This window comes from Lycorma delicatula, chromosome 3 (assembly GCF_047948215.1).
Source record: "Lycorma delicatula isolate Av1 chromosome 3, ASM4794821v1, whole genome shotgun sequence".
Taxonomy (NCBI): Eukaryota; Metazoa; Arthropoda; class Insecta; order Hemiptera; family Fulgoridae; genus Lycorma; species Lycorma delicatula.
The window spans coordinates 15,713,260-15,740,378 of record NC_134457.1 but is presented as its reverse complement, the minus strand read 5'-3'; the positions used below and the strand labels follow the sequence as shown (position 1 = coordinate 15,740,378).

Genomic DNA, 27,119 nt, shown 5'->3' with positions numbered 1-27,119 from the left:
ATGTGATACAGTAGAGCATACAATCTTCCAGTGCCCAAGATGGGAGGAAGAAAGGGACTTGATGGTAGTGCAAGTATTAGAGGTGACCCCATATAGTACAGTTGCAGCTATGCTACACAGGAAAAGAGACTGGATGATAATAAGTGGAGTGATTGGAAGAATAATAAAGAAGAAATATTGGAAAAAGTAGAAGATGAGGAATTCTCATAGAACCAACTGTGCCAGTAGAGTAGGGCCGGGTATACAGTCCTGTTCAGAAGGGGTGGAATGCTTCGGCATTCCACCGAGTGAACAGGGACTCCTTGGGAGGTAGTAGGGGATCCTAAAAGACCGTAGCCCTAGTGAGGGGGCCTCTCTTGAGGGTTTCCTAACTAGTGGCAAGGCAAGATTATAAGACTGACCCCTGGCTGTTTGGGTAGTGCTGCTAGGAACAGCATAGCCGAGCCTGGCATGACCACCCGAATGGTTAGAGGCAATGCTACTTGTAGATGTGTTCATTAAAACAGTACATCATGGGATCTGAGTTATATTGAATGGTAGTCTGGATCCCAAAAGATCTCTGACTAAACATGGAAGGGTGTTTTTTGAGGACTGGTTTGGTTTCGAAGGATATTGATGAATATAATATGTGATGGAAATTATTTTGAAGGATTAATTTCAAAATTAAAAAATTTTAATTTTACTTAAAAATGTTATTTTTAACAAAAAAATAACTTTATATATATTAACTTAGCGAAAATCAATACTTTTTCTGGTATTGGATTTGTCCATATTTTCCTCTGCATCTATTATTTCAAAGACAAATATATAACACAGTTTTCCACCAACAGAACAGAATTCAATAATGCCTCTTACCTTATGATTACTGTTTTTCCATTTTAAGAGTGCTTTTGAGGGGTTCCCTCATCATCAATTAATAAAAGCTTTTAATAACCCCACATTAAACTCAAAAACATAAAAATTGTCACATATTATAAAACATGTAGTCAAATTAAAATATTTCATGTGGCCAGCCACTTATACAGTACTATACGAAAGCGCTCTTAAAATGGAAAAACAATAGGTAAAGGTAAGAGGCATTATTGAATTCTGTACTGTTGATGGAAAACTGTGTTATACTTTTGTCTTTAATATATATGTATATATAAATACGAGGGTAAGTCAATTATTATCCGCAATTTAGTTATATTTTTGTTTATGTTATCCTGCCTTTAACCATGACTGCTCCGCTTTCTGTTTGCACCAAAGAAAAGCAACGTTCATTGATCCGTTTTTTGTGATCGGAAGGTGTATCAGAGACCGAAATTCATCGAAGACTTTTGGTACAATACGGGTACAGTGTGTTGCCGCAACGAAGTGTCTACGAATGGATTGAAAAACTCAAAAATGGTCACACAAGTGTTACGCACGACGAAAGAGCCGAACGACTGTTTACCACCACAAATGAGGAAAACATTGAGTGTGCACGTGACATGGTTTTCTTAGACAGACGAGTGGCACATCGTCTGCAAATTAGTCACGGTTCTGCCAACAAAATCACCCACAACAGACTTGGGTTTCATAAAGTCTGTGCAAGATGGGTCCCAAAACAACTCACACAGTCGCATAAACAAACGCGCTTGGACATCTACCAAAAACATTTGGATCGCTATGGTAACGAATGGGACATCTTCTTAAATAGAATCATCACCGGTGACAAAACATGGATCCATCATTACGAGCCGGAGAGTAAACGGCAGAGTATTGAATGGAAACATCCAAATTCTCCCTGCAAAAAAAAGTTCAAGACCCAACCGTCCGCAAGAAAACTGATGCTTACGGTTTTTTGGGACTCACAAGGTCCAGGACTGGAACATTATGAGGAAAGGGGCACGACAATAAACAACGCGCGTTACAATGAGATGCTTATTACCAAGCTGAAGCCTGCAATTCGAAGCAAACGCCGAGGACTGCTGTCAAAAGGTGTTGCGTTGTTGCACGACAATGCTCGTCCACATATTGCTGCCCACAATGCTGAAACGCTCCAGAAATTCAACTTTGAAGTACTGGCTCATCCTCCGTATAGTCCTGATCTTGCCCCTTCTGACGACCACTTGTTTGGTTCACTCAAAGAGGCATTAAGGGGCTGCCGATTTACCTCAGACAAAACAAAAAAAAATATATATAAAAATATATAAAGAAGCGATGCATTCCTGGCTCGCAGCTCAACCGAAAACCCTCTTTTAAGGGGCATCAGGAAGCTTGTGCAACGATGGACCAAATGTGTTGAAATACAAGGGGACTATGTTGAAAAATGATTTTTATGTAAATTTCCTATTACAATAAAATTTATAACTACATTGCGGATAATAATTGACTTACCGTCGTGTATATATATATATATAAATTTAATATTAAATGAAATTTAAACCACCAAAATACAATATGTAGATAAGTTAAACTTACCATATTAATTCTAATATAATTAACATATTAATTTCATTTAATATTACATTTTATTAGCACAGTGGTCAATACGTTAATTAATTGTTTGAATTTTCAAAAAAAAGTTTTTATATATTAAGAAATTATTAGAATTATAAGTTATATTTATTAAGTTATTTAAGTTGTATTATTTTATATATATACTAATAATACCTTAATACTTAATGTTTACTTGAATAACTATTTAATAATTTTAAATAATAAGAAAATAACTTTATTTTTTAGTGAAAAAAAAAAGTTGTATTGCAAAACTTTCCTAGTGCCCTTATTAATATGTAGATATTAATCACAATAAATAAAATAACTTTTTCAACTGTTAAAATTTTGTGAAGCCAATGATATCACCCTTAAATTTATTAAATATAAACACATAATGTTTTAAAAGCACAAGTAAATTTTTCACTATCATTAATTGCTGTGAAGTAAGAACATCTAATGTAGCTGAAAAACAACATAATATTAAATGATAACGGTCAGATTCGACATAAAAATATACCAGTGGAGTCAAAGGAATTTTTAAAATACATAAATAAATGTATCTAAAAGAATATAATATTTTTTTAAAGTACCTGATATTTTAAATTTTAAGCTTTCAGGAAACGATATTAACTCACAATTACTTGTAATGTTTCTAGTATCTCCTTTAGGAAATCTGACACGACCAATACTTTCACTAAAAAAATAAATATAAGACCACTTGTATTTTCAATAAAACAAAACATAAAAGAAAGATTATTCTAAAAATTACTTTTATAGTGACAAATACAAATAAAACAATAATTTATGGTCTTACAGAGTATGAAGACTAACAAAAAACGAATACACACTTTATTATTATAACAGATTATTATTACAACAAATCGGTATTTGACATTATTTAACCATAAGGCTACTTGCATCACTAGCATACATTTTAGCTTTACATTAAACTTCATATTTTCATATTTATTATGATAAAAACATCAGATTAGGTCAAATCTTTTCATATCTACCTTTGTTTATTTCAAATATTAAGCCATTTTTTTTTTTGAGATTGTCATTAACCAGACTCTTCTGATGAATTTTAATACTTAATAATTCACAGAAGAGAACAAGACTCTCCAGCAAAAGAGAATTTCTTTAAAAAAAAAAGTAGATGTAAACATCTATATATTTCTACTCATTAAAATGTTATTTTCACATATGCTAACAAGAGAAAAGTCTCATATTTTACATGTCATAAGTATAAAGGACTATTCTTCTACTGTTCTTAAACATGTCTGCAACCAAGGGAAGTTAAGTACAAAGATTCACTCCCTTTGAAAAAATTGGTTTCAGTAATACATTGAGAATAAATCTATTTACCTTGATAGTATAGCTATGTTAGTAAGTGATTTTATCATTAGAAAATTAAAATTTACAATAAAATATTTAACATAATTCTAGGCTAATGGACCTGAGTCTTTTATAATTATCTACATTCTAACATCAGCACATAATCATGCAGGTATAAAAACAAAATTTTCCAAAATCATTAAAAAAATACACCTTAAAACTTTCTCATACTCTAGTAATTTTAAAAATCTGGTTCTGATGAGCGGTTAAAAATGAGATAAGTAGTGTAATTATTGCATTTAAATTAAATGATAGTGATACTTTTATATCTTCAATTATACGGACAGGGAAATGTGAAAAATTATTACTAGCTTGAATCTCTTTCATGAATTTTTATTGTTTATGAGAATAATAAAAATTAATCTTTCAAATAATACTACATTTTATGTTGGTTTTAGTTCCTAATTCAAATCCTAATAAAGGTAAGTTACTTTTATATGAATTTGAATACAAGAAGATGGGTGCCAGTGTACTTTGGTGGTTGAGATTCAATTACCTCACATCTCATCTGAGGAATGGTTGACCTGGGTTTGTACAAAACTACATCTCATTTACATGTCATACTTATCATCTTCATCTCATTGGGTCATGGATTAAGTTCAACAGATTAGAACTTCAGAAATAAAGCATAAAATTTTATTTCCTGAAGATTTTCATAAGAAAGGATATAGCCTACCACAGGGCCTTTCACATGAAAATCTTGTACATGCTTCTAACTGCTATTTATACTAGAAGAAAGACTAGAATTTTTGTCATAGATAGATTTTATCCACATATAAAAGGAAGAAACCAGTTGCAGATTTGTGTAAAACTTAATGCATGTCTGTTAAACGCTTATTCCAGCATTTTTATAAGTTCATGTCTTACCAAGTTTAACACAATATTTGATACAAACTCTTTGTTCTTTATTATTCTATGTTTTTTTATCTTCCTTGGATTCATTACTAATTAAAAATAATTTTACTGGTTGTACAAAATATAAATTAGTAATACTGTAGAAAAAATTTGGTATTTTAGTAAAAATCAAGGTACTAAATCAAATTTTTTATTTAGAATTACTGTTCTGATTACAATTTTCTAAAAGAATAAAACAGTTATTAAAGTAATAATTACTTATATTTTACTTCTGTTCTGGTCTCAAAATTAAAAAAAAAAATATGACTTTCATATTCTATTGTGTGAAATGATTAATAGAAATGGAGGTAGTATTAGTTATTTTGATAAGAGAAATTAGTGACTGCAACTTAATTATATTTACAATAAATTTTATTTTTTGAATGAAGAAGTTGTGTTTTTTGAATAGGAAAACAGATAATTATACACTGTTTGATTAAATGTTCTGTTATTTAACATTTTAATAGATACAGCAAATTCTCAAAATTGTTATCAATTTAATGAATTTAAAAAAAAAATATTCTTTTGTATATTTCTGATATTTTCCAAAACTTTTTAGCTAATGTTAAGTGGGTTATGACATAATCTTGATTTAATTCTTAAGAATTTCAGTAAGTGTTCACAAATATATAGTAGGTTTTGATTTTTTTTCTATTCATAATTTAATTTATACATTTTCTTCCTTTTTTCCCTTAATGCAAATGTTAATCTGAAATTCTTTTCAAGGGTAAATTATAAAAAATATAATAATATTTTATGATTTAAAAATAATTTTTGTTTTTGAAAAAAATACTTTTTAATTAATTTCAACAAAAAAAATCCATCAAGTTTTGCTTTTTTAAATCCAGTTATAGTTCATTTTTAAACCAACAGATACATTTTAATTGTTGATGATTTATCCTCTTGTAAATAGGTGCTTATGTAGTTAGAATACAATATTGGCATTCCTTACAAAGTAAATAATTTTACAATCCTATTCATTAGCATAATTATTATTGTGAAAAATAATATCAATTCATGGGGGCTTTCTAAAAAAGTATGAATGAGTTTCAAGGTACAAAAACGGGCTTTCAGAATGGACCTGGTGCTTAACATAAATTATACAAGATTTTACTAAATTAAAATTTTTTAATTACAAATTTATATTTATAAATGTGTAACAAAAAGTAAAATTAATTTATTTTTTAGGCATAATTACTAGATTTACTGAATCAGACAGTAGAACTGTTTTCATATAACTTAATACAAGAGTTCAACTTACAAGGACATTATTATTCTTCCATTGCCATATTTAATAAATTACCAACCGATTTAAAAGATAATCCCACCAATTCATTTAAATAACATAATAATTTTATTTTACAAAAACAATACTACTGTCAGTGAGATTTTAACCAATAATAATTAAAAAAATAAAAAAAAAACTGAATTTTCTGCAACTCTAGTACATAAAAGCAATTAGAACATAAAAATATAAATAGTAATTAATACATAATAATAGCAATTAGTACATAAAAATGTGCTCAAATAACTTCCATTAACAACTTTTGAATTGTTGTTTATATTGAAATTATTTTATTTATTTAGTATTGTTACACATTTGATTTACTATTTTTTGATGTACTTTCATGGGACTTCTGCAAATTATATTTTTTATTTTATAATTGATTATGAATTTTGTGTTGCTGCTCTGATGAAGGTTTTATCATAGATTGCCTTGATCCATCTAAGCAAATCTTAGGACAGTTTTTTGTTTTTAATCCATGAAGTTCTACTACTAATATCCATTGTTAAAGTATTCTACACAATATAATATTATGCACAAATCAGAGCAAAATATTTTTTATAAATTAACATCAGAAAACCCACTCTAAGAGTATAAGGAAAATTTTCACTAAATTCAGTAATTGTGAAGCAGCATTTATCATGAACGACATGGCCAATTTTTCAACAAGTTCATCACTCAAAATGGAATGTCACCCTCTTCCTTCCTCATCGTGCACACTAGTTCACCCTTCCCTGAATTTCCTGGATCATTTTCTCAGAACCATTACTCATTACATCAGTATAGTAAACTAAACATAGGCGACAGTGGATCTTGTCTGCAGATGTTTCTTTTGCCTGCAAAAAACAAATGATGCTACACATATTACAACTGCAGGAGTTGCAACAATTGTCCCCATATTTCATCATGTATTACTCAAGCAGTTCTCAATGAAATGCCAACTTTTTTAATTCCTGGTTGAAGATTAATTTATTAATAGCTTACCTATACATTTACAAAAATAAAAATTGTATTTAAAAAATTTGATACTTTTTTAGCATTAATTTATGTATTAAAATATTTGTCCTTGTTAATGTGTTCTCATTAATGAAGTTTTACATATATTTATGTATAACGTTGTTTACTAACCTCTTGTTTTGTGATAAGCTAAACATAGTCCCACTCATTGAAAATCCAATAATAGTTAACAATTTTCTAGGTCCCCAGTACCTTTGCCTCAAACTCATCAAATGCATATTATTATACTCCTCAGACCCAATAATTATTCTTCCAATGATTGAACCCCATTGTTCGTAGCCATCCTCTTCCTCATTTCTACAGAAAAATACTACATAACATATTATATATATATATATACATAAAAAACAAATTTTTGTATTTTTATAAATTATCAACCACATTTCTGTATGTGCAATTCACACTAAAACTCTTTCTTAACGACAATATCTATTACAAAATAAACTTTTAGATTAAATTTATATATTTTGACTACAGAATCAATATAAAAAAAAGACCAAGTGCTGAGTTAATCACCTTAACTAATATCCCTCAGAGTAACATCTGAAGTGTTGGGGCAGGGTTTAAACATACTTAGTCTGTCATTATGTAGCATTAAATGTGTACTCTTGTGTGTTAATTCTTCAATTCTCATTTGGAATTTAACTTCTTTAAAATGTTTTCAGTAAATAAGATATTATTCTACTAACGGTAAATATTTAATACTCAATACTGTTACAGTAATAAAACAAAAAATGAAAACTAACTTTCATTCACAAAACTTTCCTAAAAATAAAAATGATATTGATAGCATAAAAAAAAAAAAGAAACAGTAAATGATTTGTTTGAAACATTAAAAAAGTGTTCTGTGTGTGTGTGTGTATGTGTGTGTGTGTGTTTGCATGTACATTATCATACTGAAAGCTGGATTGACTTTAATCTCACTAGTGTTACCACAATCAGCAGTTACATAAATCCCAAACAGTACTGAAGAGGTTGTACTAGTTCAAAAGTTAACGATTAGGAATATAAATTCACCTTTTCTGCGTAGACATATTCACTAACAAGATTAAAACATCAGCCAAGTAGAACTTTACAGAATTTAATGTACAGATAAATAACTAATAGATTTACAAAGCAAGCAAGATAAACACATATAGTATAGAAACTCATATATTGATTCATTACTTCTAATATATTCTAAACCAAAAATGTAGATACTTACTAACCATAGATACTTAGTAAAAACAGTGACGGGTGTTATCACTAATAAGTTAACTGTAACTTTAATAATCTGATGCTACTGAACCTAGCTCAAACCCTGTTGCGTACTGATTACGTACTACCAATACAAGTACAAATTTCCATGACACTACAACATTGCTTTTTCTTAGTTAATCTTTCTCAGAAGAAAATTTTAATTGGTTAATGAAAACAACACAAATAGAACAAAGGAGTTCAGAGAGTGGCTTAGAGTATAGAAGCAAAATTTTTTAGATAAAACTGGTATAAAAAAGAAATAACAGTTTTCAATCCTGCTCAAAAATCAGTAAATAAAGGATAACACCTTACGGATATAGACTGAATCTGATCTCAACTCCTATGAGACAGTATGCATTACACAAACAAGATTACTCAAGTGCAGAAGTGTGTTTTACACAGATTCAAAAGCACGAAATAGGTTACAAAACTTAAAGCAGCAATCATATCTTTGTAAATATATAATAATGACAGTAAAATTAAAAAAAACTGATTGTTATTGAAATTAATCACTCATGAATAACTTCTTTTTCTTAAGTTTTTGATGATTAATCTACCTTTGTTTTTGAATCAATAGCATACAGATCTAGTAAGCAAATCTTAATTATTCTATTATGAATACACCTGCTAAGGTTACTTAAATTTGAACTTACATTTTTAATCTTGAATTATCTTGAGTAGTCTTAAAAGTTTTATGTTCATACATATAAGGTTGACAAAAAGACTTCCAACTGAAATAATACATAAAATATTCTTTTAGAATAAATGTTTGAGACTTATCAGCTACAGTAATTTTTTTAAACATAATCTACTAAAAAAAAATCTGTTTGAATGTTATGCATTAATTCATACAAAATAAATTCTAAAAACAATAAAAATGTAATACTGACAAGAAATTACTAAAAAATGTTAATAAATTTACATATTTTTAAAATAACTGTATTAAATATCTATGATTTGTGTAGAAAGAACTTCATCGTGTTTAAAATTAACATAAAATTTGAATGATTCTATTGATGATGGGCGGAAAAGAAAATTATTTAAACCTGTAGATATTTTTAAACAGCCAATCAAAAAAATCTAATCATTCAGCTTGTTGTTTAAAAAAGTCTATAGCTTTAAATAACATGGAATTTAAAACAAATAATAAAAATCATTCTCAGCCAACATGACAAGATTTTTAATGATAATCATCAGTTTTAATGATAATACTGTAATTGTTGATATTAAATTTTTATAACTTACATCAAATTAAATCTGACATGATGTTCTGAGTTTCCAACAGATCTGAAAATTTAAACCAAAACAAAAATAATAATAATTTACACAAGTCAATTAAACACTTCATCAAATTTGTTTATTTAAAAAAAAATAATAATAAGCTAATTCACAAACACAAGATTATGATAAACTAGTTCATGACATATGTATTTGGTTTACATAACCAAAATACGCAAACAAAATATATTTTGGTTACAGATCAAGTGATAAGCGTTAACAATTAACTCAGCAGATTTTCTTAGTTAGCTGATTTTACTAGTAAGGTTTAGTAAGCTGAAAAAATGAATTTGTTTATATCCATTTATTTTATTAAATTACAATATTTTTGCAATTTTACATTTTTTGTGGCATTTGTAATGATGAAATTAATACTGCCCTCTCACATTTAACAGAACATCTATTACAATAAATAAATATATTATTCTGGTTGGTACTTAATAATATACAGATCACATTACCCTGAGGTGTAACTTCATGAATAAAAAAAGAAACTTTCCTAACATTTGCTTGAATTCAAAACTCCCTGTTTCAAAATAAAATGAATCTTTGCCAAAAACTCAAGTACAAAATGTATGCAAGTAGGCATATATTTTGTCAGATGGTGCAAGCTATAAGCTATCTTGTAAACTTGTTTGCTTCTTAGCTCAACTGTAAACCAACAGTTCAGCTCTTTAACAAAATGTAACCAGTTCATCTGATACCATAAGTACTAAGTTATTCATCAGCAAAAAAATGTGAAATAAAACTGAATGCCTTACTGACATACAAAAATTGAAAATTTTTTAATTACCTGTTCCACGTAAAATAAGTTTTAATAAATGGAAATGGGTGTAACAATTTCTTCCTAATTTTTCCAAAAAACTTTACTGAATGGTAATGATACATTTATTTACATTATGGTTGGCAAATTTTCTGCATTGTTGTTATAAACTTCACTCAATCAATTAATAAATAATTTGATAGTAAAATATAACTAAATGAAACTATTAATCTATGAAAACCAGTTTTAATAAGTACAGATTTAGTAATATATGACAGTTATTTTTAATTCAACAAAAAAGTGCATTTTACTACATAATTGCTACTATTCATCTTTAGTTTTAAATTTAAAATGTAATTTTTAGTAATAAACAGAAGAATTTAATAAGCAGCTATATGAGTAAATAAATTAACTTCATTAACCTTAGTGATCCATTAAATGATATCCTCCAGTTCTTCATGGGTTCAATTATTTCAAACAGCAGACAACCAGCACTCCAACTTTCAGTTGTTTTAGATGTTTCACCTGAAATTTTTTAAATGTGATATAAAAGACATAACAGGAGATTAATTACAAAATGAAATAAAATCATTTAGATAAATCGCTTGAATTCAGGAAAGGTAAAGTCAAAAGTAATCAATTACTGACAGATTTTGGAGAAAGATACTTATTCAAATAAGAAAATGAATTTATCAATAAGAAAAGAAAAAAAAATGACTTATGAATGAAATCTGATTGATTATTTTCCTTAAACTCTTTATCTTAGTGATATCACTTTTTTAAGTTCAAGATTGGGTCCATATCTTAACATGAACTTTTAAATAAATTATAAATTTTCTCCATATAAATGTTAATTGGTTTTTTTACTTTATAAAAGCAAAAAAATCACTGTGGGCTGTTCAACAAATTTGTAAACTTCAAGAGGACTCACCATTATAAAATGACGTATTGAGGTTATAAACAAAACAATTTTACTAAACAACTGATCAAAAACAACTGATCATAAAAGGGTTACCAAATTACTATTCTGAAAGTATTATAACCCATGTTGCTAGCTGTTTTACCTCCACAGCTATTTATGTATTTAATTATTGAATGAAACATGTACATACATGTTCAAAAAACTTCCATAGCTTATTTTTGTTTTTTTGACTATGGGAGTTGTGGAACATCACCATTTGCAAGCTCTGGTATGAACATTTTTGGCTGATCACTATACTTTCTCTTTAGAGCTATGCATATGCAGCAGCAATATAGTTATGGCTGGGAAATTAAAACTGACAATACGCAATAGGTATAAAATGTGAAATTATCACCAATGTCATATTTTGAAAATCCTTCTTCGATCAGAAACTTTCATGTCAAATTTTTCAATTCATGTTTTATTTTTAAGCTCCAAAATTAAAAATATATTTAAATTAAAAATAAAAGATGAATCATTCGTAAATGAACTATTTTTACATTTTTTCCTGATTAAATGGAAAAATTTTTTTGCACATATATAATTTAATATCTTATCTTCATTAGTTTTATTTTGTTTTCATATTTTATAAATTGAATAGTAAAAATTTTAATAGATAAGAACCAATTAAATATTTTTAGTCCCCCTGTGTATAATTATTTTTGGAGAATTCATAAATTCTTAAAACATTCCATTAAGATAATAATAGGCACATACTGATTAGAAAAAAACTTTCAACATGAAAAATCAATATTTATAAACTAATATAAAAATTATTCTAAATATAGTTACAATTTAGATTTAAAGGATTTTTTACATGTTTTTGAATAAGTTGATCCGTTGGCAAGATGAAGGAAAATGTTCGCTTCTGATATACTTTTTTGTAATTGTGTTATTTTTGTCACGAGTCTGTTTCCATGAAGATCAGTACCAGTAAATACCATACTATCAAACTGCAAAAAACCCAAATGGAAAATAACATTTTCAGCAAGCATAAAAAAACCTTTTTTATAATTAACATCACTCTTTCATTTTGTCAGTATAATAATATAAACTGTACATCTTATAAATACTGTTGGACAAATAATATTTTAGTAGATCTAAATCTGACTAAACAGTCAACCTAATGTTATCGTTGTCATACAGTTCCTCTAAAAACTATATAATGTATGTCTTACAAACAGCACACTGCATCATGTTAAATGTAAGTTATTTTTTGTAGTAAACTGCTGTGTTTTAAAGAAAATTTACTGATCTCTGTTTGTCTGAAGTTTCTTTAATTTTGCCTATACATCAATATGTATGTAAATTAAAGGAAAATAAAACATCAATTTTTCTTGACATTTTAATGAGTCAACTTTAGAGAAATGAATCCCACCATAACTCTAAACTTTCTTGAAATATTTTTTACCAAGACATCACATGTTTTTTCAACCTTTTTTTTTTTGAGTTCTCACTTCTCATCTACATTACAGTGAAGGAAGTTGTAAGCTTCAACTGAAACACTCCATCATGACATCAAAACTGTTTATCCAAATTTTATCCCCCCCCCCCTCTACAAAGGCAAGACAAGCATCAGCTTATGGCACAACCCCTTTTCAACTCATACATTAAAATATATATATATATACACACACAACATACACACACATACACATTTTTTTTAAATATTAGAAAGAACAGCTAATATTTGTAATTTATATAGGATAACCACACTAATATGTAATTAGGCAGGTAGACCTATCATAAACAGTTAAGGCTAGTTTTCCAGTTTCGCCCCAAAATGGATTGTTTCATTCCTATGATCTTTTCACAGAAAATAAAATTGGCACTTCTTCTATGTTTTACATGTTACTTACACATGTAAGGGTCATTCAATAATTAAACAGGGAAATAGCTGAACAACAAAAATTGTTTATTAAATAAACATAATTTTTTTGTCTACTTTTCCATGTAATCTCCACCAACTTCTCTGCACTTATCCCATCTTTTTACGAGTCTTTGTATCCCCTCAGCAAAGAATTCTTTACCTTGATCTTGAAGCCGGTTTTGTACTTTTTTCTTTACGTCTTTATTGTCATTGAACCTGATGCCAAGCAATGCCTTTTTCATTGGATCAAACAGATCAAAATCTGAAGACTGTGTGGGAGTTCCTTGATGCCATTGCTTTGTTTATCAGTAGTTTAAGGGATATAAGACTCCTACCGCTAGCCGTAGGAAGCTACCCTCGAGAAATGGCTGGTCATCGGTCAAATATAGCTCCAAGCGCTATAATATGGTGGACTGGTACTTGCTGGCATTCAGCGACTTTGGTGTGACAGCAAATTGCTGTCCTTGACAGAATAGATTTTAATTTATTGACAAGTCATGTATTTTAGTATGTAGATGGGGTGCGCCTACCCATTTTAGTAATATATGACAAGTGAGTGGTGGTTCACGCAAGCAAGTGGTGTAGGGCACCATGCTTATTCCACTCACGTAGTTAAGTAAGCTCTAGGAGTTAATTAGGATATTGGTCGCTAAAACGTTTTGAGGAACAATAGCCATTTGTGGTACGGACATTTGGTCTTATGCTTCAGGGCGAATAGGGTGGTGGTGGGAGAAATGCCAGATAAACCAATGACCTACCGGTTGGTTGCATTTTGAATTTCTTACAGACAGGTGATTCAGGGTGTTTCCACTACATGCTTTGACGCTTGGATTCCGGCTCAAAGTGATATATCCAAGTTTCATCACAAGTTAAAATCCTGTCCAAAAATGTGTCACTTTCATTATTAAAACAATTTTTGAGTTCGGTCCAAATGCGGAACCTCTCGGCTTTGTGATGAATGGTATGCTCTCTGGGAAACCCACCTTGCACGAGTCTTACAGTAGTTCATTTTGTTATGAATGATGGAATGAGTTGTGTCATCACTTACTCAATATTTTTCAGCAATTTGTCATCTGTAAGTCATCGGTCTTCTTGGATAAGTGAATCAATACAAGAATCTAATGCCGAGGTTGACACTGTTACTAAACACCCGGAGTGATGCTTGTTGGTCACACTTTTGTGGCCAATTTTAAACTTTTCCACCCACGTGTAAAAACTTGCAAGGTTCATGCAAGTTACTACCATATTGTTTGTTCATCCGAGAGAATATTTCTGATGGTTGTACACTTTCCAAAAGTAAAAATCAGATCACAGAATGTTGTTCTTCAAAAGTACTTTCTTTGAGTGGTCACATCATCATAACTAAGACTTTAAAGGTTATGTAAATATTAATCGAACAGCTGACTGACACACTTTGCAAGGTTACCAACTAACACTTACAAAAGTTTCAATTGCCTGCATTAAGCGTTTCCTTCACTAACAATGTTTGTTTAATTGTTGAATAACCCTCGTGTATACACACACAATTTTCTAATGATGACTTGTCATGTTATACTTTTTGAATTCATAAATTCCTTGTAAAAGCTGGTCTGTCTTCTAAAAAAAAGTAACATGATGTGATGTGTAAAGAAATATCCTTATAAAAAGTTATCATATCTATTGTTCAGGGTGGGTGTGCAGAAAATTGTAATTTTCTTTTAAACACAATAATTAAACAAAAATCAAAATCATTTTATAAGAGTAAATACTCACAGATATTTAATTTACTAACAATACAATATTTCCAACAAGTTACAAATAATTTTTAAATACACATAAGTCTATTTAACAGACAAAAAAATTTCCCAGATATTTTACTCTTAATGCTGTCGTCATTACAACTAATGCTTAGGTTTTTTTTAAAATCCTAATGCTGTTTTTTTTTTTAATCAGCTTTAATACAGAAGATAAAGATTTTACTACAAATAATTTTTGTGATATAGAAACAGAACTCTCACAGTTTATATATTTAATTATTTGTTTTATAGTTATAAAAAGAAAAAAATCAAACCTGATTTGGTGGAATGTGTTTCCCTTCCTCAAGATGTTCATCTTTAGCACTAGGTAAAAATAAATCCCTTGAAAATGGCTTCAAAGAAGATGGATAGAGTAAATTATTCACATAATGTAAAAGTGTTTTGAAACCTTAAAAATACAAGTATTTCCATTAGTTCAGCATTTCTCAAAAAGTGGTATTCAACTTTCAGAACAAGGTGTAAGATAATGCAGTGAATCAAAAAAGGGTAATAATGAAAGAATGTAATAAGAGGGTAAGCTGTAGAGATTATTTTATTCATTTGAGTTTGTGTTTATCAATTACAATATTAAAGTATAGGGAGGGTTAATTAATTTTATTAATATTTTATTAATTAATTTTGGTTTGGCAATTGAGTCAGAGATTTTTTTATACTCATTTCATGTAGTATATTATTCTGAAAAAGTAAAAGGCAAACATTAGAAATTGATTAATTATGTTCATAACTTTAAAGATAAAAAACTACACTTAAAGTGGTTTTCTTGAGCCCTTCTAAAAGTCATTCTTGTTTAAAACATAAAAATACCAAAAAATACTACTCTTTGTACTAATAAGTTATTCAATCAACTGCTTTAAAAATGAAAGCCTCCACAAAGTAATCTTGGAATTAAAAAGTTTACAAATCACTGCATTAGATAGAACAAAAAGTATGAGCAGCACTAGTCAGAACTCCTTTATCTGAAAGTAATGATGTTCATTAGATAACCTGTTCAATAATGAACAGATTGATAATGTCACTGTCTGGCAGTTGTACTGGAAATGACTTGCATTGCAGTGGACTTGATATGGCTGACATGCAAATATATATTCAATTCAATAAAAAAAGGAATAAGAAATCACTTAATTTCCATTTTTCTTAATAAGCTTGGCAAGGAATTCTGTTATTCTTAAAAATGGCACTTTAAATGAAAACATTATTTAAAAGGACCATTTGGAAAGTTCTTAGCCTGACAAAGAAAACACAAGATTTTTCAGCTTTTTTTTTAATATAATCACCTTGCAATTTGACACATTTAGTCAACAACTTTCCAACTTTTTAATATATTCAGAATAATAGAATTTGTCCAACTCTGCAAAATAAGCAGTTGTCTCAGCTTCGTCCTCATCATTTGAAGTTAATCTTCATCCAGCAAGATATTTCTTCATATTTGGGAAGAAAATGTAATTGCTAGGGGCCAAATCTGGCACATGGGAAAGAATATAGACTTAAATAAGTCTAAAGTCAAACATGTTTATGGTTAACTATTAATAAACAAGGTGCTCCACTGAGTGAAAAGCTGTCTTGTACCCAAAACATGATATAAAATATACTGGATATGATCTACCGAGATGTTTGTGTTATCAGCAAGCTCATATATTTCAGTTGGTAATCATTTAACACAGTGTTGCAGGTTTTTATGATGATTTCATCAGTTACAGTAGCTTTTGGACATCTCAGTAGTTCATCATTCAGAACAAATCTATTAAACAGACGTTTAAATTCAGTAGCCCACTTTTTACCATTGAAAACAAAGGGGAAAAATTGTTTAAACTGTTAAAAATTGTCTAACTGTTTTTGCTCATCGAGGTTAAGACTTTTAAAACAAAATACTTTATAACAACTCAAACCTAAATTTTTAACTTTTTTTTTTTTTTTTTTACAGAAAATGTATAAACTTGTTTGCCTTACTTGATCACCACAAACAAGCAACTAATGTATGTAACTTTGCAGAACACCATCTAAAGGATCATACTAAACAAATATTATTATCACTTGGTCATAATACTTGCACCATCTCTGTGACAGACCTAGAATTTTCCCAACAACCCTTATAAATGATATACTGATACAGTTTACACTAGTTTTTTTTTCATCTACAATGTTAATGATTAAATCATATTAGGAATGATTTTTAAATGTAACCATCCAGTTTATAATGCGTTAATAGTGTCTAGTGAAATGGCATCAAATTGTAAAAATTCTGTTAGAATTCTCTAAATATGAGAGTGAGAAGTTCTTGGAAGATTGGAAAAACTATACACAAATAAGATAATCAACATGTACTTTGATGATATACTTCTAACATGATGTGTAAATATACATACAATATGTGGTGTATTTTATAAATTATTAATAATGTTATTTTTGGAATAATATATTTATGAAAACATTAAAATCAGCACAACAATCAAGATAATTCTCATCAATTGAAAGTAATATAAAACTGTAACTAAAGAAAGAAGGAAATATTGTCGACTGATTGCACTGTTAGCCTAAGTGAGAACTCTTGCTTTAAAATTCAGCCAAATATACAGGAAGGTTAAGAAATTTTTTTTGAATGCTATTTAATAGAAAGATATGCAGTGTTATATATTTTAAATATGAAATATATATCTTATCAAGAAATACTTTAGCAGTGAAAATATATAATTCATTTGATAAGGAGTAACAATTTTTACTTATCTAGGAAGTAACTCCATGTTTCTTACATATATACTGAAAATCTGAATTACAATAAGTTGTCTTACTGAATTACAATAATTATTAAATCAATTACATATATTTACCAAAAATATTCAGTCGTCTCTTGTTAAATATCCAAAAAAGTAACAAAAAAATAAAAAACAAAAAAATAATGTAAAACATATTGCACAAATAACAAGATTATATTATTAAATTGAAGTATAAATGTCAATATCAAAATAGTATTATAAATTAATATAAGCTAGTTTTGAAATATTACTGATAATGTTTATCGGCTATATTTTATCTTGTTATAAATATAACATACATGATACCCATTACACTTAAGATAAAATACTTACAACATTCATAAAAACTGTAGTAAGTTGACACAATAAAGAATACATTAAATATCAAGTTGATAGAAAAAAGTTGTTTTGAAGAGTTAACACTTATCAAAATAAGTATTACTAAACTTTGATACAATGAAAAAAAAAACAAATTTTAAAATTAAATTCTATATGATTTCACAAAAAAATCATTCAGTTAGCTAGACCTCAAACCCACCGGGTTGGTCTAGTGGTTAACGCGTCTTCCCAAATCAGCTGATTTAGAAATCGAGAGTTACAGCGTTCAAGTCCTAGTAAAGCCAGTTATTTTTACATGGATTTGAATACTAGATCGTGGGTACCGGTGTTCTTTGGTGGTTGGGTTTCAATTAACCACACATCTCAGGAATGGTCAAACTGAGAATGTACAAGACTACACTTCATTTACACTCATACATATCATCCTCATTCATCCTCTGAAGAATTATCTAAACGGTAGTTACCGGAGGCTAAACAGGAAAAAGAAAGATAGAAAAGTTAGCTAGGCCTCTCATCCTTATACAAATTACACAATCATGTCTTCAAAATACAAAGAAAATTCAGTACAATTTGTAAACTTATACATAATAAATTAAAACATTCCACACAACACAAATCTGCAATATTTTTACAAATTGTGGATTATTGATACATATCCCTGTGGCTGATGACTACAGTGAAAATCTTAACATAATTTAAATACCTAACACAATATCACTGGGTATTTTAGGATGCTACATAACTACACTAATACAAAACATACTACATAAATGCAGAAAAAATTCTTCTTCATTTCTTGTGGAAAAAATGATAGAAAATATATAAAACTTTGATAATAAATATGCAATCAACATAAACAAATAATCAAAAAAGGCACAAATTTATAACATACAGAAAACCAGCAATAACAAGAGATTTATTTATAACATCTCAGGCCATCTAACCACTCACAGACTTGCAGCTTTTAGAACCATGATCATTTGAATTTAATCACATTACCAGGTTCATATAGATAAAAAATAAAATTCACTTAAGATCCTAATTAAACAAAAATTAAATAAATACATTGATATAAGATAAATTATAAAACATAAAAAAAGAGTAGATTAAAATAAAAAATGCATAACAATTTAGCCAACAGAAAAAACAAACAAAAGCACCAAACATAATGCCACTATAACATAAATCTAACTGCTCAGATTACACAGTTTTCTGAACTGAATAAACAGTATGCAGCTTCAAATAAAGAAATAGTGAACTTATAAAAAAAGCATTCCATAATAAATATAAATTCAACATCTGCCAGCCAAATTATATAGTGAAATGTCATTATAATGACATCAAAGAGATGGAGAGTTTTTGTTCCTATAACAAGATTTTCATAACAGAGAAAGTTACAAATGGACTTTAAAGTTTATGCATTTTTTTTTTTTTATCTATTTCATAAACTAGGCCAGTGTCTTAGAATGTTAGTATAAACTAACTCAAATAAAAGTTTTCATTACACGAGTAGTATATGTAGATATAAAAAAGAAAGATATATTTATTTGGAAAGAAATGAAGTCATCAGCTGAATTATCATAACAGAATAAATCTCCGTGAATCACTTTATAGAAATTAGTAATTTATATACTAGAATTTAAAATTATCAATTGCTATATTTAATTTTTCAAGAAAGAATAAAAAATTTGCTTAAACTATAAAATTTTAAATTTATCATCATGCTAAATTTGACAAAAACAATAATTAAATGAACTGACACAACATAGATGAAAATAATACATTCAACAATGTACGAAAGGAATTTCCTAATTACTTCAAAATATATACCATCAACAACAATTCTACCAACTGCGCCACTAACAGAGGAGCTGTCATAACAGCTTCTAATGAATCTTTCAAAAGTATATTTATATACACAATATATTCAAAAAATTAAAAAAAGTTACTTTTTCAAAACTTTAACTTCATTTTTTCACATAAATCAAGATAAAGTATTTAATACTTAAAGAAGTGTAATACAGATAACAAAATATACTATTGCTTTAAAATAATTATTATATACACCTATATATGTGTGTTCACTTGTGTAATTATCATCACTCTTAGCTATAAATAAAATGTAGACTATAACTGTAAGGACTATCTTATATAATCTAAAAAAGTAAAAACTGAAATATGCTTTTTTAAGTGCTAAGAATAGGTTTGAATTTGTAATATCCAATAACAAATCACACAATCTTTCAGAGACCCTGATGTCAACTTAAGAGAAAATAATTCCTCTCATAGCTAACTCATTCTAGCCTGCTCTAACGTGCTCTTCTGATATTCAGAAGCTATTTAAACAAATTACCATATGATCTGAAGAAAGCTCTCTCCACTAAACTGTAAATAACAATGATTTAATTTCATTAGTAGTCTTAGAATTATTATATTTACATGAAAATCGCGTAAAATAAATGTACTGAAAATGTATTTTATGATTATTATTTTGAAAAGAAATAATGTTTAAAATAGGAATTATACTTTTGTCACTTGGGCAGCTTCTTTCATTCCATTTTAACAAAATGAGTCAATATAAGATTCTCTTTTAAAAATAATCTAACAAATTCTGACAGCCATCTGTAAATTGCAGTTTCAAAATTTCCTCTTACGTGACTCATTAATTAAAAATTTTTATAAAAATAACAGAATTCTACACAATTTTTTAAAAAATTCTATTTTTTTAAAAGTATAAATAGCATTACTTATTACCAACAGTAATATGATTTTAAGTACAATATAATCAATTCATTATTTCCAAACATTTATGTAGATGAATGAATACTTATTTTAGGATGTTAGAAATAAACATCTATTATCAGTTATTTATTAATTTTTTCTTTTTTAAATATTCATTATGTACCAAAAATTCATGAAACACAATTACACATTCACTTTTCTGTAATGTACCATACTGATGTTTATTTAATTCTGAACTTAAAATTAGTTTTTATAATTTATACATTCATTTCCTTATTTTTTTTTGGGGAGGGGGGCGAAAAACGCCAGGCGTTATCATCGGCCGGATATAAAATTTTATTGAGAAAAAATAAATAAATAAATAGCTAAAAAACTACAACATTGAGACTAAAAAATTAAAACAAAAACTTACAACTAATATCAGAGCTAAACTTTCTTTTTTTTAAAAGAGACTAGTATCACAGTCATAAAAATAAAATTAGAAGTAAGACTAAAATTAAAAACGTAAAATAAAACTAAAACTAAAAAGAATTTAACAAAGTCCAAGAGAAATGTAAAGGGCCCAACTTGGATAACGGAAAGACTAAATATATATAAACAAAATAAAATTGAAATAAATTTAACGAACTCCGAGAGGAGTGTAAAAGGCTCCTTCTCGGATAACAGAAGAAAATGTAATTAAAAATCAAACACATAACAGTAAAAAAAGGACTATAAAACTATTAAAACGTGTGTAAAATATTAATACATCTAAGATATAAAAAGACCCGGTCTAAAACTTCCTTATTATTGCCCAGGATTTGAAGAATGTTCCTGAGCAATTTAAATTTACGGTGCAATGCCGCATAACAAATGCAATCCACAAGAATGTGGTGCACATTCAAGCGGCAGTTGCATCGTTCGTATGTTGGTGCATTTACTTTTGACATTAGAAATCCGTGTGTGACTCTAGTATGGCCTAACCGCAATCGACAAAGAACTGCTTCCTCTCGACGGAGTTTTCTAAAAGACGAGTCCCATGTGAACACAGTGTTTTTAATGTATCGGAGTTTATTATCCACTGTGGCAGTCCAGTCACTTTGCCACTTAGTTCGAAGCGCGTGTTTTACACAATTGTTAAAATCACATGTAGTAACACGATTGGTGAAAGAAGGTTGACTACATGCGTCCCTAGCAGCAGAATCTGCGGGTTCATTGCCCACAATTCCTACATGGCTAGGGATCCAGCAGGTACTCACTTCTGTGTTCCGATGGTTCAATTCCGCGATTGCCGATTGGGTGATTCGGTTGCCCTTCAAGACGGGCAAAGTAAGATGTTGAAAGTTGGTCATGTCTATCCCAAAGTGATGGTTCACCGCACTCCAAAAGTTTGCTAGTAACAGGGCTTGATCTAAAAGCCCCTGTAGCTAGACGGAGAGAAGCGTAATGCACAACATCTAACATTTTCAGAGCGGTATTATGCGCTGAAGAATAGGCGATACAACAGTAATCTAAACGGGAACGAACTAACGAATAATAAAATCGCAACATACATGACTTATCGGCTCCCCAATTAGTGTTGCTAAAAACTCGTAGCATATGTAGCAGTTTGGAACATTTTATTTTTAGTTCTTTGATGTGTTTGACCCACGTACGACAGTTACCAAAACTCAAACCTAACAATTTGATATCAGGGTGATAGCAATTTGCTCTCCGTTGAGAAAAACTTTCGGAGTAGATGGGTCCCGCAAGCGAGAAAAGACTACACGTTTTGTTTTCTCAGGTGAAAATGTGAAGCCGGTCACCTTCGACCAAGCTTCAAGGCGAGATATTGTATTCTGTAGTAGTCTCTCTACTGTGGCTGTTGAACGGGACGTAATATATACGTCAAAATCATCAGCAAACAACAAAAATGAAACAGGTGGGTGCACACAATGAATAATACGTTGATGGCTATAGCGAACAAGGTGGCACTTAATACACTTCCTCGAGGGACTCCATTCTCCAAAGTGACGTTACCCGATTGAGAATCACCAACACGAACACGGAAAGTTCGATCATTTAAGGAACCTCTTTTACAGTTCACTGCAGGATCCGCACTGTTGATTACTTGCATTTACAGGAGCTTTAATTGATGTCGCAGTAGCAAAGAAGACAACCGGTTTAACGAGGTTTTGAGAGTTAACCGTCTTTTTATATTCTCTTTGGGTGGCTGGGATAGAAAGCTTTTGCTCAGTACAGATTTTTAGGATTACCTTCTCTTCCATAAAAGTTGGGCAATCTCGAGATCGAGCTGAACGTGTTCCACCACAGTTAGCACATTTTTCTTCTACCTGGCAGTTGGTGTTGTCGTGACTTCTTTTGCACATCGAGCGCAAATTGCAGATTTCGAACAAGAAGTTGTGGTATGGCCATACCCTTGGCATTGAAATCATCGTCGTGGGTTGGGGATGAAAGGTCGCACCCGAACGGATAAGTAATCCACTTTAACTTTCTCTGATAGTACCGGAAGATTAAAAGTTAATATAAGGGAAGGTGTAGCTTCTTCCACTCCGTTTTGTATTCTTTACATTTCCACAACTTTCTGGTTACGAAGTTCATCAGCAATTTCGTTTATATCTATTTCCAGAAGGTCGCAGCAAAAAATTACTCCCCGGCTGGTATTTAGGGTCTTGTGGCATGTCGCACTAATGTTTATGCCGCCCATATTGCTGAGACGTAACAGGGAGTGACTCTGCTCATCATTAAATGTTTCTATAAGAATCGTTGTTTCGCAGTTTTCTGATGTTCTTCGAAGAACCAATAGAACCGGTGACACATTTGTTAATCAGGAAAGGTGAGACCTTTTGAAGGAAGCCACCCTCCTGATTATTCCGAAGAACAACAAAACGAACATTCTTATATTTTATATTAGCATTTATTATATTCTCTTCTGCAGTAACATTATCCTCGTCAGACAAAGCTGACCGAGACCTTTTCACTGGACTAAAATTGGTGGTTGTTTCAGAGGAACCACCAACCATCATAGAATTTATAGTTGGAACTGAAATTTTGGTTCCACGAGTACCGGAGATGTAATGGATCACTCCAGCAGAGCACGCGCGTACTGGAGCTAGAGCAAAATACTCGATGTCTCTGGGTTCGCCCCGATGCCCAGAGACATCGTTTGAGACTCACTACGTAGAGCCATTCAACCGTCAGCACGATAGTTTCCACCTTGGTTTACGGTTGTGTTAGTGCATACATGTCGTTCGTGTTGTTTTGCATTGCCGTGAGCGCGTGCGTGCGCACTTGTGCATGTATGTGTGAGTGGTGGAGTGCTGGCGGGGACCCAGCACTAGTTAAAGTGTGAACCAGCCTGTCAAGTGTTTCAGTGTGACAGATCAGCCTGTCAAGTGTCACTGTGTATAATCAGTGTACACTTTTTTTGTTCAATAAATAAATGTTGTTTTGTGTTTCAATCGATGGTGTTATTTCACTTACTTAAAAACAAATATGTTCTCACAATGATCAGAACAAGCATGTTGGTCCTCCGGGCCGAATGTCATATTAAAAAGTGAATCAGGTCAAATTTGTGACATTCGTTAAATGCAATAGAAGATGTTATAAATATGGTAAGTGTATGTATTCAAACAAGTGCGTATAAGGTAAACTTAATATTATCCTAATAAACTTACAATCAATTATAATTATAAGAATAAGGACGGTGCAGTGTGTACTGATGTAAAAATTTGTGTGGATTGGACGGTGTAATACTGTAAAAGATTTCAAACTGTGTTAAATGGTACGTACTTATTTTGTGTCCTTACATGATTAGATTTCTTATAACAATATCTAAAGTCAAAGAAACAATATTTTTAATTTATTTTTAATCTTTACCGTTTTCATATCACACTGTGGATGAACAGGTATATATATTCGATACAATTAAGTTATGCTAATTTATTGTTATTTAAATTTTAAAAAAAATTAGTCAAAAGGGTACTTTTCTATAGATTTTCTTAGTTTAATTTTAAGACAATTTCAGATATGGAATGTAATTAAGTAGATTAACAGAAACATTACTGGACAATGAAATAAGACATCTTTAATTTTTAGGTTTATTATGAAAGAAGTTATTAAGATATTCATCATCAGAAATATAATACACAAAGTACAACTAATATTTCCAACTTTTCTGGAATAATTTGATTGCAATTTGACTAATGGTTCTGTTTCTAACAAAATATTCTATATTACATAAAATTAAAAAAAAAATTCAAGTTTTCTGAGTAAATTGTAATTTAGCATAGGTTGCTTCTCATAGACAAAGTCAGTGAAAGCCATAGACTGGTATCTAATTTGAAGTCTTATAAAGTTACCTGCAGCTCTGTGGTCATAAAAATACAGCATATACTCACGTAGTGAAATCTCCCACATCTGAACTTCTTGCACATGGATTCTCTGTTAACTGATAAAAACAAAAACTAAAGAAAGCAATAAAAATCAAAATACTTGCTACATTCATGTCCTGCTGATATTATTCTAATTCTTAAAAGTTTTATTTAGTTCTAAATTGAATATTTCAGTTATAAATAACCATACTAATGCAATAATCTTCAGGGTCACCTGGAGAACTTCTGCTGCTTGGCTCTGAAGTGCAGAGAACAGGAACCTTCTCCAGAGCTGTCCAACTGTTATGATTGGATACTGCCTCAAACTGCCGCTTAAAGACAGCCCACGATGTACTTCCTTCAGATTTAGATGGTTTCACCATTGTAGGATGCCCCATCAATGTGCCTAATTTTTAGGCGTTTTGTTTGATGAGAAGTTGCTGTTTAGCAACCACATTAGGCAAGTAGTGGCGGACACTGTCTGTGATGCACAAGCTTAGGAGGATTGCTCGAAAGGATTACAGGCTGTCAGGCCGTCATTTGAGCATGGTGTCTTCAAAAGTATGTCCTCTTATGCTGCGTCCATTTGGGTACATAGGTTAGAAAGAAATCAAGCACTTATTCAAAATTTAAGGAGTGCACAGTGCAAAGCCTTAATCATATGCCCTAGATTGTTTAAAACAACCTCCTACAAGGCTACTTGGGAAAAGCTCTCCCAATCGATTTAGTGGAGAAAGTTCGGGCGGCCATGTGGAAATTGCGAAGAGGTACAGAGACTGAGGTATTTGGCATGCGGTTTCAAGCTAGGCCTGTACCGGAGGAACGGTGATTGCAATGCACTGGATCTAAATTTCAAACAGTTGCCCTGCAGAGGAGGCTTTACAGCCTTGCAACGGAAGCAAGAATGGCATGCCTCTAGTTCGTTTTTAGGAGCAATGGGAGCCCAAGTGCTCTCCAACTACGCAAATTTGAAGCAATATTTGTTTCGGTTCCACCTGGCAGCTGATGAACTGTATGTCTGCAGGGAGGTCCAGTTGAACGAACACATGATGTTTGACTGCCCAGCTCTTGGGGGGGCTAGAACTCAGGGCACCTTGGAACCTAGAGGTCAAGGGGAAAATTGGCACTCATAAATGGCGAGTCAACGTGGCATGAGCTGCACTGTCGTACCATGTGGGAGTTCCTTGATGCCATTGCTCTGTTCAACCGGCATCAGTAGTTTAAGGGATATAAGACTCCTACTGCTTGCTGTAGGAAGCTACCCTCGAGAAATGGCTGGCCATCAGTCAAATATTGCTCCAAGCACTATAATATAGTGGACTGGTACTTGCTGGCATTCAGCAATGTAGGCGTGGCAGCAAATTGCTGTCCTTGACAGAATAAATTTTAATTTATTGACAAGTCATATATTTTAGTATGTAAACGGGGTGCGCCTACCCATTTTAGTAATATATGACAAGTGAGTGGTGGGACACGCAAGTGAGTGGTGTAGGACACCATGCTTATTCCACTCACGTAGTTAGGTAAGCTCTAGGAACTAATTAGGATATTGGTCGGTAAACCGTTTTGAGGAACAGTAGCCGTTTGTGGTACAGACATTTGGTATTATGCTTTAGGGCGACCAAATGGGGTGGTGGTGGGAGAAATGCCAGACAAGACAAATGTGCCTAATTCTTGATCCTCTAAACTGTTAACAAACAATTCCTGGTGCTATGGGCTACTTCCACTGCTGGTGTGATATCTTTATGGCTAACTTCTAAAGCTTTATTTACATTGGTTCCTAGGTTATTACTAATTAATTGTTCGATCTTAACTAACCTATCCTCTAACTTATTAAAGTTTATTTTAAAATCGTCTAAATTACACTTAACACTTTCTACTTCATCTCTAAGTTCTATACTAAGCTACCTAATTTATCCTCAATAAGAGAAATATGAGTATTTTTTTTTAAATGTCTGATTAACTGACGATGAGG

The 27,119-nt window shown here is 30.6% G+C and overlaps 1 protein-coding gene across 3 annotated transcripts in view; it reads right to left on the bottom strand.

Moving 5' to 3' along the window:
* LOC142321401 (rifampicin phosphotransferase-like) overlaps positions 1-17,926 on the bottom strand; it is an 82,060-nt gene extending 64,134 nt beyond the window's left edge. For 2 of the 3 annotated variants that reach the window (XM_075359445.1, XM_075359444.1), the window contains exons 1-8: positions 17,787-17,925; positions 15,216-15,349; positions 12,113-12,248; positions 10,757-10,859; positions 9,539-9,580; positions 8,947-9,024; positions 7,166-7,351; positions 3,054-3,157 (exon numbers count right to left, since the gene is read on the bottom strand). In XM_075359445.1, coding sequence (XP_075215560.1) covers positions 3,054-3,157; positions 7,166-7,351; positions 8,947-9,024; positions 9,539-9,580; positions 10,757-10,859; positions 12,113-12,248; positions 15,216-15,349; positions 17,787-17,865 — 862 coding nt within the window. In that variant the 5' untranslated portion in view covers positions 17,866-17,925. Of the gene's footprint in view, positions 1-3,053; positions 3,158-7,165; positions 7,352-8,946; positions 9,025-9,538; positions 9,581-10,756; positions 10,860-12,112; positions 12,249-15,215; positions 15,350-17,786 lie in introns of all 3 variants that reach the window. The other variant, XM_075359446.1, reaches the window with a different exon arrangement.
* Between the last annotated feature and the right edge of the window lie 9,193 nt (positions 17,927-27,119).